The sequence below is a fragment of the Micrasema longulum genome, unplaced genomic scaffold (assembly GCF_059751315.1).
Source record: "Micrasema longulum isolate JH-2025_06_02 unplaced genomic scaffold, ASM5975131v1 h1tg003019l, whole genome shotgun sequence".
NCBI lineage: Eukaryota > Metazoa > Arthropoda > Insecta > Trichoptera > Brachycentridae > Micrasema > Micrasema longulum.
In genome coordinates, this window is record NW_028280127.1 from 21,116 (window position 1) to 34,178 (window position 13,063).

The 13,063-nt window shown below is 30.8% G+C and overlaps 1 protein-coding gene across 1 annotated transcript in view; it reads right to left on the reverse strand.

Annotated features, from left to right (window-relative positions):
- LOC148271219 (aromatic-L-amino-acid decarboxylase-like) overlaps positions 1-13,063 on the reverse strand; it is a 45,563-nt gene that overhangs the window by 13,472 nt on the left and 19,028 nt on the right. The window contains exons 7-12 of the mRNA XM_088241691.1: positions 12,136-12,275; positions 7,190-7,279; positions 6,147-6,217; positions 4,722-4,741; positions 4,337-4,435; positions 1,741-1,819 (exon numbers count right to left, since the gene is read on the reverse strand). Coding sequence (XP_088097817.1) covers positions 1,741-1,819; positions 4,337-4,435; positions 4,722-4,741; positions 6,147-6,217; positions 7,190-7,279; positions 12,136-12,275 — 499 coding nt within the window. The remainder of the gene's footprint in view (positions 1-1,740; positions 1,820-4,336; positions 4,436-4,721; positions 4,742-6,146; positions 6,218-7,189; positions 7,280-12,135; positions 12,276-13,063) is intronic.

Below are 13,063 nucleotides of genomic sequence, written 5' to 3' on the forward strand. Positions count from 1 at the left end.
ATCGGGTTGTGGTCCCGTGGCTAGTGTCTCGGACTCACCGATCAAAGGTCCGTGGTTCGAATCCCACTATACCCCAAATTGATTCCCATTTTCTGAAACAATTTTGTATCCAATTCCCCGTAGGGCTGAAGATCCTCATTATTATTCGCATAGTAAGGATACAATTTTTTTTCTAATAAAATCCAGCAAATTTAAACAAATTTTACATTTCAAATCCGGTGTGAAAATGTCTATTTGAAAATTGTAAAAAAATACAGCTTCATCGTTTAAACTTTAAACGAATGAGAGATATATGATGTCATATATCCTATGTAGACGTGTGTTTCTCTACAGCCACACACAAGTTAAAGACCTTGGCTTGGAGTAAAAATTAATTTACGGGGACCCATCACAATATTGATATTTATTCTTTTTTTATTGTTTTATTTATTTTACTTCTTGTACATAATGTTAATTGTAAATTGAAGCGCTTATTGCCAGGTGGCAATTTCTTCCAACAAACCACTTTTTTCAACCATACCAACCCCTGTTTTTACCAGCTGAGACAGATTAAATGCATACGCAAGGATTTGCCAGTTGAAGCCGCCCGTTAATTAATTAATGCGTTTGTAGTGTCTAGAGTGAGTCGATTATTGTAATGGTATCTACGCAGGTCTACTAATGAATAAAATGACTCTCTTACAGTCTGTATTGAATGCCGCAGCGAAACTTATTTTCGGAATCTCTAAGTTCAGTCATATCACTCCACTACTTTGGGGATTGCACTGGCTACATTTTCTACAGAGGGTGGAATACAAACTCTGTTGGCTTATGTATAAGTCACTGCACAACTTTGCTCCAGAATATCTACGGGAACTCTGCATTCCAGATGAACTAGCTGACAGACGTCTTACGCTTAGATCAGCTACATCAACGTCGAATGGAATAGTTATTATACCTCTACACAAACAGCGCACTAAATTTGGCGAACGCGCATTTGCGGTCGCAGGCCCTACGGCATGAAATGCTCTCCCAACAGAGGTCCAAAACTGTGAGAGTGAAGTGATGTTTCGGAAGAAACGTTAAACCCACGTGTTCTCTAAATCATTTGAATAAATTCTTAGCATGTGGTGACAAAATACATTATTTTTCTTTAATTAAAAAGTTAAAATAAAATTTATATCTCTATATAATCACTTTGTAAAGCGCCTTTGAGGTATTAAATTACAAAAATGGCGCTATATAAGTTATCCATAATTCTTATTATTATAATCAATAAATTTAAAAAATATATTTTTATAATTTAAGTTACAAAACATATTCAATAGAAAATAAAAATTGAAAAGGTAAATATATAAATAGTAATAACTGTATTTGTATATAAATTACATTAAATCAATACTATTACTCAATGAGGAAAAGGAAAAAAGAGGAAACAGGAAAGGAGGAGAGATTAAGGAAGAGAAAGGAGATGTTTCTTAAAACGTGATTTAAACAGAGATACTGTAGTAACATGTCTGACGGTGGATGGGAGATAATTCCACAGTCGAGTCGCATGGACACTATATGAGTCAGATAAGAAAGAGCAGTTGTAGATTGGGTATTAAGAGAGTGCTTTGAGAATTAGAATATACGCTGGTCACAGTGACTTCTGGAGCTTATAAAGCATTGATCTTCACCTCCAATAAATAGTAAAATGCTCAACCGATTGGAAGACTCTTGGCGATCAAAAGTATTTTTTATCGTAAAGTAATTTCTTACCAAGATGTCTAGCAGCTGGAATTTCAAACCTGGGATCAGCTAAAACCAACGCTTCAAATTTTTGAGCCAAGCGAACTCCCTGGAAAAAATACTTCAATTTCAATATTATAATTAACAGTACGGGTAGACGTCGTTTTAAGCCGGGGTTCTGTTCCGAGAGACATCGGTGCAAAAAAATCAGCGTAAAACGAACACAAATATAATAAAAGATATAAGGTTAGGTTCCGTGGCAAAATTCTAAGAACAATTTAACATGTTTATTCAATACATATCCCATACAAGGTGTTTATTCAACCCTGTCACACCCGAAACCACGATGATCTGTATGAGCAAGAAGACATATTGATGCGTTTTGTAGCTGCAAGACTTTTTGTGATGTTAGCTATCATATTATGTAAATGTTATCAACTATCAAATATCTAAATTTAGTTAATGGGGTCTAGAATTTCTACCGCCCATGCGCTCAGTAGCTGCAAGACTTGTTGTAATCTAACTTCTAATTTTATAAATTTGCTTTTTATTTCGTTTTTTTTAAATATCACTTAAACTTTAAACTTCATTGTCAAATCAAATGTTTAAAAATAAAAATGTAAATAGGAGCTAGATTTCTTGCTGTCCATGCGCTCTGTGGCTGCAAGACGTGCTGTTATCTAGCTCCTATATATCATAATTGTAATATATCATAATTGGAGACGAGGAACTAGAATCCCAACCGTCCATGCGCTCTGTAGCTGCAAGACGTGCCGGGATATTTATTTATTGTACAGCGCCCTTGAGATGATTTTCACAAAAATGGTGCTAGATGAATTACCCAAACATTATTATTAAAATATTTTTTTGGAACAAATATTTTTTAAAAAAATAAAATATCAAAAAAAGCAAATGGTTGCTTACTTCTGCAGGGGAAAGGGGGGAGGGGGGAGTCTAATACTGCGCCGCGCTCCCATCACATCTCCCCAGCAGAAGTAAGCAACCATTTGTTTTTTTAAATAAAAAATTCTTGGCTCTAAATATTTTTTTTAATATGCTAATATGTCCTCCCAAAATCACTCGCAAACGAGTGGAGGCGTATAAAAAAAAAAAAAAAAAAAAATATGTCTTCTTGCCCATACTGATAATCGTAGTTTAAGATGTGACAGGGTTTAAAGAACACCCTGTATATGTTTTAAATAAATTATAAATGTATTTAATAAATACAGTATAAATTCGTTTACAAAATAAATAATAATCTCTTAATATAAATAATATTTTTTTATAATAAATACTTACTCATTAGTTTGTCGGTACTACTTAAAATTCTCAAACTTTTTTGAAAAAAACATGCAATTTCATTGGCTTTGATTGTTGCTTCTTTTCTTCGTAGCATAAACTACAAATATTTAAATATTCTTTTAATTTTAATAATAATAAAATAAAAAATACAATCATACCTTTTTATTTTTCTTAAAAACAAAACGAAAACTAACTCGGAAACGATTTCACGCACACAATAGGCTGCTCGCGAACACGGTAATAGAATAAAACAACGTGTAAAAGCGTGTCTGCTATTAGAACCACGGTGTCTACTGTCGTTTGGTGTCGGCCGAACCGGGGAATCCCACGCCAGCACTTACCGGCGCAAAACGACGTTAACCTGTATTCTGAAATTGTCCGATTCTTTGTACTGTGTGTTAACATAAGTTGTGGCCGTTTTTTTCCAAATTAAAAAATGAGCACAAAAATGATTTAAATACAATTATATGAATTAAAAATTAAAACGAAACGGTAAAGGTCTATTCGTCATTCGAACAAAAATCTGTTCGACAAGATATTGTGTTGCATTTACGTTACATATTTAAAAATAATAAAAAAATATAAACATTAACGGCAAATCTGCCTTTTACAAACATTTATAATACAACATATTTGACTTTATAAAAAAAAAAAAAAAACATAAATTTCCTTATACCCAAGATTTATAAAAAAAATTAAACCTAAAAATCGTGCAAGATTTATTTTAAAAAAATTATACAGCATATTCAGTATAAAGTTTAAATAATAAAACATTCTACAGTAATACAACAAAAAAATTAAAAGTACTATTTTATACAGCTGGGCAAAGTGAACAAAAAACTGTGAATATTATGAAATGCATGAATAAATAAATATAATTACTATTCACCATCTTTGAAAAAGTTCAAAAGGTTTGTTCTATAAGAACAATACCCTACACTAAATATATCGGATACGTGGGATAACTATTGCCGAGTTCATGAAGTCTGTTTAATACAGCATTACAAGTATACACTGTCCGTGAATTGTTGCTACATAACGGTGGCACCTGTCTAGTCATTCTTCCAGGCACCCTGAAGTTGATGAGAGATAATAGTTCAGGGCAATCCCATATTGAATTTACAATTTTGGATAAATTTAAAAGGTCTATAATTTTTCTTCTATCGTTAAGTTTTAAAAAATTTAATGTTTTTAGAAAAAAAATCGATATTTAAAAATTCATGACTGATTCTGGAATGTCAAGAAGACTTAAGTGAGCATTTTTGACACCTCATTCTGTTCCCGTTCAATCGAGGTAAAAAGCTAATAAAGAATTCAGAAATACCTCTCTAATGTGTTTTTGCAATCCTTTGACTCCGTAGTTTCGGAGTACGAACCACAGTTTGAGAGCTCGAAAACGCCTGCTGAGGGGTATTTGCCAATGCTGGAAATGAGAAATGAGCGGGTTTTACATGTCGGTTTAATTGCTGTCCTGACGAAGAGACGGTTACGTCTCGAAACCGGTAGACATAGAAAAGTCGGTAAGTGGTTATATACAAATATTTAATAACATTTAGTAAAATGTTTGACAACAAAGTTAATGCTTCAAACATTAATAATATTTTATGTTTTATCGTACATGAACATTCGTTAATTATTTAAGTATTAATTATTATTACGAAATAAAAAAATATTAATAATTTCGCTAAAATAACTAAGCAAGAACTTACCATATAATCTATAGCATGACCTAGAAAAAAAACGTATTTTAATTAAAATTATTTGAATTTTTCATATTCATTTATTTATTTATTTATGCACCACAACAGGCCTGGAGGCCCAATTATAGTGGTGAATTACATCACAGAACACCCAGGCTTGATGAAAATCACATTTAATTTATGTGTTCCCACCGGGAATCGAACCCGGAACCTTTCGTGTATGAGTCGAGCGTCTTGACCACTACACCACATTTATTAAACCTTACGAATAACTGTACCTTAAAGGACACTACGGAAGTCTTATTGAAGGAAATGTTCTGTAGCTGAATCACAAATAACCATCTGGTGAATTGTTTACAAACTTTACAGTTTTTATACTATTCTTAACATGTTTTGGAGATAAGATCAAATAAGTATTTTAACAGGTGACAGAAAACATAAATATTTACAATTGCTAAACAGATCATTTTTGGGAGTTTTCGAACCGATATGTTGTAAACAATTCACCAGTCTTGAAGATGACTACATAGGCGAAAGCGCTCGTTAGTCAAAATAATAAAAAGTAAAACTAAACCAAGAAGTTTCATTGATAAGTTTATTTATAATTTTATCATAATCATAAACAGTATATTAGTTTCATGATTGTATTTTGTCGTCTTTGTATCCTTTTTGTGACTTTAATGACTAATGATAACAATTATAGTACCGAGATTAGAGCACGGCTATCGGCAGCAAACAGATGTTATTATGGTTTGTTTAAACATCTGGGATCCAAATTGCTCACGAGAAAAACTAAGACCAATATTTACAAAACTCTCCTCAGACCGGTCATTACATATGGTGCCGAATGCTGGGTTATGACCAAAAAAGATGAAAATATGGTATTAGTATTCGAAAGAAAAATACTTAGGAAGACATTTGGTGCTGTCAACCAAAACGGAGTGTGGAGGAGACGGTTTTATCATGAATTATAGGCACTGTATGGCAAACCCAACCTTGCACAATTCATTAAAATAAGAAGATTACAATGGTTGGGCCATGTGCACAGAATGCATGATAACCGCACCCCAAAAAATATTATTTATACCACTCCGGAAGGCAGACGAAGCAGAGGCAGACCAAAATTAAGATGGCTGGATGATGTGGAAAGTGACACAAGAGCGTTTGGCCTGACGAACTGGAGAAGAGCCACGGGGTGCAGGGACGAATGGAGACAAATTCTGGAGGAGGCCAGGGCCCACAACGGGCTGAAGCGCCACTGATGATGATGTATCCTTTTTATGTCTGTCTTGTTACCGATTCCCCAAAAAGCAATTATGAAGCTCAGTTGTGAGCTTTTAAAATAATACATATACTTCTCACGGCATGATTTTTTCCTGTTCATTCACTTCTAGCAAAAGTTTTCAGTAGAGAAACATAAATTCAAATAAATACCTGAATTTTCGTGCTGCAAATATATTGGGTTTACATTGAAGGTACTATGGAGAGCTTTGCTGTTTTTAACCCTGAAATAAAATAACAATAACTTTGATTATTTTTTTCGAAAATATTTTTACGTATACAGGTGACTAGAACTGAACCCGTCATAGCAAATTCGCATATAGAGAAAGTCATTTGCTAATTATTGGACTTCTCTTAGCTAATATTTTATAGTTTGGGAGATATACACATTTTTATACTTTATTGAGATTTTTCCAAAATCTTACTTCAATCATGTAGAATTTTTTTTTTCGTTATTAATATACTAATGTATTTTTTAATTATTTGTTGATAATTATAAACATTTGTGATTAAAATACGTCGAAGTTTCCTTCAAACTAGGGTTAAGACATAAAATATTACGCTTAAAAAAAAAGGCGACGAACTCGAGAACTAACTTAGAGCAAAATATTTTTTTTAAAAACCGTTTTTTTTTTTAGCGTATTATCTTATTATGTTAAGTTTTTCTACTGACATTTCTTGGTGGAACTGCACTTTAATTATAATAATAAAAATACTTGATAGTTTTATTCCACTTTTATTTATATATTTTTTTTTTTTTATAAATAAAACTGGAATAAAACTATAAATTATTTTTATTATTATCTTATTGATTAACCCTAGTTTGAGGAAAGTTCCGATGTATTTTAATTACAAATGTTTATGACTACCAACAAATATTTTTTAAAAATACTAAAATAATAAAAAAACTTAAAGTTTTAAATGATTGAAGGTCAAACTTTGGCAAAAATCTCAATAAAGTATAAAAATTGAAATATATCCCAAACTATAAAACTTTAGCTAGGGAAAGTGAGATCCAATAATTAGCAAATGACCTTCTCTATGTGCAAATTAGCTATGGTGGGTTCAGTTCCAGTCACCTGTATATATTTACGTATTGTATTATTTTTATTTTTTAATTATTTACTAGGAAACTTACTAAGAATAAATCAATAAAATATGTATTTATGCTATGTTTAAATATTCTGTTTGATTACCATAGAGCAGTGCAGTCGAAATGGACCATAAGCCATTTTGAGGGGTTGAAAGCAAAAGAGTCTGCCATTTCGATTCCTTTAATCCAATGCCTAAAATATTAAACGTACTTTTACAATAAATAATTGCCTGTAAAATAAACCAAAAAGTTTACAGATAAAATGCCTACTACTTAAATTTTATAACAAATTAAGTGAGGTCAAAAGAACCCAACACAATATAAACACTCGTTCAGCAACACAAATGAACTGTATTGTCCCATTTGTATCAACCGCCTTTGGTAAAAAGCAATACAATGTAATTGCTCCAAAAATATTTAATGATTTATTGCCAAATATAAAAGACTCAAAATGTAAAACAAATTTTAAAATAAAAATAAATGCCCTTATAAATAGTTTAGCGAGAGTTATTTTTGAAAAATATATGTAGATCAATAAACATAGTATTTTATATAATTGGTACACATATTATTTATATTTGTGTGTATTTCATTACTTCATATTTGTTTTTTATTATTGTTTAAGTAACATGTATTTTTTGCACACAAATAAACACTTTATATTTGTATTATAACGATTTTTAATTTCTTACATTTGATTAGCTAAGCATTTATAATGAAGAACTTTTAGTTTTTTTTTTGTTATTGTTATATTAGTATAAAACTATTTATTGATTTATTTATTCATATTTTTTGCTTACAAACAATAATTAATAATAAAAATAATGTGACAATATACTTTTTTTAAATTACATTTGAGAATAAACAAAGAAGACTAACTTAAAAAAACGAAGATAATTAACAAATATTCAGACAGTTTTAAAAACAGGGTATATATGTACATCTATATTATTTATATTACAAAACACACAATGAAAATAACTAAAACCTAACATAAGCTATACAGTTGTGGAGCAGTTGATTTAGCATTGGTATGGGCGAATGAGACAACCCATTTTACTTCTACCTAGCTCCACTATCCATTTTTTTATAGGCTTTTCAAACATTTTCTCGTTACTAATTGTTTTCATAGATAGTGGAAGTAGGTTATACATTTTAATTTAATAAAACTTAAAATCCCTTTGTCCGAAAGTGGTTTTAGTTTGTATTTGTTTAAGTTGTTTATGTGTTGAGGATCTAGTGATTATATTATTTTTTTGTGATGTATTATAGGGGTTATGTTTTTCATTTGAGTCAGAGTAGTTTTTGAATCTATAAGTGAGTCTCGTTTTTTTTATTTTTTTATGCTTTAATAGATAAAAAATCTCCATCTTAGAACAGGCTGAGCCATGTTAGATGGAGACTATCAATAATTATGTATGTCTATCAATAACTCTATGTATATCTATTGATAACTCTGTATGCGAATGGTATACTACGGCAATTGACTTATTACTATGTGGAAACCAAATTTTTTAGCATATAAAACGCATCGGACCATAAGACCCACCGCAAATTTGATTGAATTTTCAGAGAAAAATGTGCGTCTTATGATCCGAGAAATACAGTAACTCTTATCACTTTGTATCCCGGAGTCGTGTAAACACGTGATTATGGCGGCCTCCGTGGTGTAGTGGTCAAGACGCTTGACTCACACACGGAAGGTTCCGGGTTCGATTCCCGGTGAGAACACAAAAATTAAAAATTGTGGTTTTTCTTAAGCCTGGGTGTTCTGTGATGTAATTCACCACTGTAATTGGGCTTCCTGGCCTGTTGTGGTGCAAAAAATACAAATACAAAAATACAAATACAAATTATACAATCATACGCTGTGTCCCGGTCCCGTGTTTTCACGTGGTTTACCAGCTGTCTAAAAAAGTACATTTTTTTTATTATATTATATTATTGACTTTTATCAGTACTTTTTTGCTGCTGGTAAACCACGTGAAAACACGGGACCGGGACACAACGCGTGGTTATTGTAATCACGTGTTTACACGGCTCCGGCATACAAAGCACAAAAAAAGGAGTGAGGCCCTGTATATGTATACAAGAGTGTGGATATTATCCTTGGCTCTTCCCAACCAACTTTTTACTGGGGATGCTAGGCTATCAGTCGTTATGGAGGAGGAGGGACGTTCATTTGGGTGTTCACTTTTTCCAGGTGATCGGTGGTCGCATACATAGCTCAAAAATTCTGATGGATGTAGGTCTGTTCGTACCTGGTAACTATCTTCGACAAAGACAGCATCGATGGTTTTACCTACCACGATGCAGAAACAACCTGCCAATGGTTATGCCGGTTGGTAGAGCAATCTTGCTACTTAATCGCATCGATTCGGATGTCGACATATTTCACGACAGTGGGCCTTCCCTGAGTAAAGAACTTTCAAACTTTTAATTTTTCTTTTTACATTTTGTTATATAATTTTAATAACATAACTATCTACTGTAATTTGTGATCTTTTATTGTATTAAGAATGAATTGGGTCTTTTTTCTATAATGTTCTAAATATCTGAATAAATAAATGAAATGAAAATAAATGAAATATGTGCGCACATTGCAATGCAAAATGTAGCTCTCCATAAAGGCCATTGTTGGCAAAACTATCATACAAAAATGACTTATTTAATTGTTTCAAATCAATATTAATCGAAGTTTGAATTGATTTAACCCAGTATTTTCATAATTATGACACTTTTAAGAAACCCTTCACAATACATGAAATTTCACAAAAATGGGCCGGGCACAGTTAAATTCTATGTGTATTCTGCCGGTACTCAAAGTGTTTTTCTTTAATAACATTGATAATTATTATTTGTTTTCTGTAACTCCACACTACGTAGAAGTAAAGGACATTGAGAAAACATAAGTAATCTGTTTTACAAAAAAAAAGTTACAGTACAGTAATTTCGGGTAACATTGGAATTCAATATAACATTGGACAAAAACCTGACTTATATACGACTGATTACTTTCTAAAAGAATAAAAAAAGCTTTACCAATTTAAGCCAGGATAGTAAGCTAGGATAGATATGTTTGTTTACTATAAATATGTATGTAGAACTCTTGGTTTCCCAAATAAAATAAAAAATAGACGTGTGTGGCGGTCCATTATCTCTGCCTACCCCTACGGGGAAACAGCGTGATGGTAGTAGTAGTAGTTGGTGGTTATTTTTTAAGTAATAAATATAAATGTTCATGGAAGCAGAGAGAGAGGGGAGGAAAGTAGAGTTGGAGCTATACAATGTCTTCCCCCTTTTATGTACTTTTTTTTTTTTAATATGTATTTTTCCCCTCTCCTTTTTTGCATTCATTATAAATTAATGAGAAATCTGTGATTGGTCTTACGTTTTAAAATTGTTTTTTTGTACCGTAGTTTTGTTAAAAAAATTGTATGATATCCAAAATATTTTTTTCAAATATTAGAAAAACTAATATGACTCCGGAAAAGTTAGGTTTTTGGAGAAACAGTTGTTTACCTCTTGCATAATTCTGCAGTAAAGGATTTTTATATTTTGCTGATTACCAATTATGTTGTACTTGACATGGTTTTTTTTTTTTAATTTGAAAATTTATTTACAAACCAATAATACAAAAATGAAATAAACATTTTTTATTCATACTCTGTTGTTCAAAATAATATGTTTTACATCTTTTGAAAGGTTTGTCTGAGTCTTTTGTTTAGTTTTGTCTGGTAGTTTATTTATTATATAAATAAAACACGAGTGATACTTTAATCCACAAATTTGGAATATCCAGTGACCTTGTTTCATCGCTTTTGCGACATCTTCGAGACTGGTATCTTTATTAAAGAGTTAAGAAAAAAAAGAATTAACTCTTTAATAAATATACCAGCTCGAAGATGTCGCGAAAGCGATGAAACCGGTCACTGGATATTCCAAATTTGTGGATTAAAGTATCACTCGTGTTTTATTTATGTAATAAATTACAATGAACTTCCATCAAGAATTTTCACTTACAAACTTAAATGGTAGTTTATAGTATAATAATGTATCACTGTGGCTAAAAATTAATAAATTAAAATTAAATGTTAACAAAACTAAATATATGAATATAGGACACAAAAAAATAGAAATTACACCATCAATTGTAATAGAAAATGAAAAACTTAATGAAGTCACTGAAATTAAATATTTAGGTGTAATGTTGGATTCAAAACTTACATTTCACCAAAACGCTAAGATGGTAATAAATAAGATTGCAAAAAAATATCAATTTTGGGAAGGATCAGAAGATTTATTGATAAGGACTCTTGCAAAACTATTTACAAAGCAATTATTGAACCACACGTTAACTACTGTAGTAGCATTTTATTTGTATCAAACAAAGAAAACATAGATAAACTAACCGTATTACAAAATAAAGCCTTTAGAATCATTTTGAAAAAAACAGATACACGAGGGTAAAGTCGATGGTAAATGAAATTAAATTATTAACATATAAACAAAGAATATTTTACAATACAATGATATTTGTTCATAAAATTATAAACTCTAATAAAAAAACAGAATTTTGGAAAAAAAATGATCGGAACCAGCATGAACACGATCACAATACTAGAGAAAAGAACAAAATTAGACTTCCATTTAGGAAAAAGGCAAAGTCACAAAATTCAATTTTATTTAAAGCAATTAAAAAGTATTACGAAATGGAAAAAAATATTTATGAAGAAAAAAACATATCAAAATTAAAAATAATATTCAAGACATATGTGATAAACAATTTATAAATTAAATATATTTGCAATGTTATTATTAGAACACACATAACAATATGTATGATATGTGTGCCCTACTTTAAGATTTAAATAAAAATAAAATAAATAATTTCGGTCCCCGGTTCATTAGTCTTGATTGTCCTTGTCTTGTTTTAGAAAGTTGTACATGCTTTTTGTCTGATATTCTCGTATTTTGTCCATGTATGTTGACTACAATTAACTACTAAATTGACTACAAAATTGCAATTGAAAAATGTCAATTTATTACCTGAATTCGGGACATATAAATGCACTCCCGGCGTACGCCGCATCTATATGCAACCACAGGCCTTCCGCCTTACAGATGGGCCCCAACTCCTGAAGATTGTCGAATGAGCAGGCACCTGTAGTTCCGAGCGAAGCGCACAACTAAAATTAACAAATACGGCAACGTTTTAAGTATGTCCAAATGTTTGAAGACAGGCTGGATTTCCCCTAGGGCGTAATTGATATTTCAATTCGGTGCAAAATAGAAAGAAAGCAACTTGAAGAAGGGATTTTTTAAAGTTATTGTCTTAACTTTTGTACATAATATACTTATTCTTATATATATACTTACCAAATAATATACTTACTGTCAACTAATTTTTATTATTTGTTTTTAACAATAATTTGTAAATACCATTTTTTTTATACAAATAAGTAAATGTAAATGTATATATTTTTTTGTTTAAATTTGTTACAAGTTATTTACAATTTCCTTTTTAATTTAATTACTTTTCTGATATCCATATATATATTTTTTCCTTTTTTACTATGCAAAGTTTCACTTTTTATTTTGCATAGAAGTATGCTTTTTATTGTTTCTACATGTATACAAAAAGCGTTGTTTATCTTTTAAATTTTTACTTACTATGTTTGTTCTTACCTGTTTATTTTTTGTAAATGCCCCTTGGGCGTATTATTTAAATTAAATTAAATAAATAATGTTAATTGTTCATTGGCGAGCTTATTGCTAAATGGCAATTATATTATTATTATTATATTTTGGGCGTATTTTTATCACAATGAAGAACTTGAGCCCTACGGGAAATTGGATACAAAAAATGTTTTCTTGCGCGCGGTAAAAATTACAGCATTCAATTGTACCGCAAAGTTTCTTGAAAATATACAAAAAAATAGTCAAAAATATTTTAATAAAAACGCGCTATTTTGAA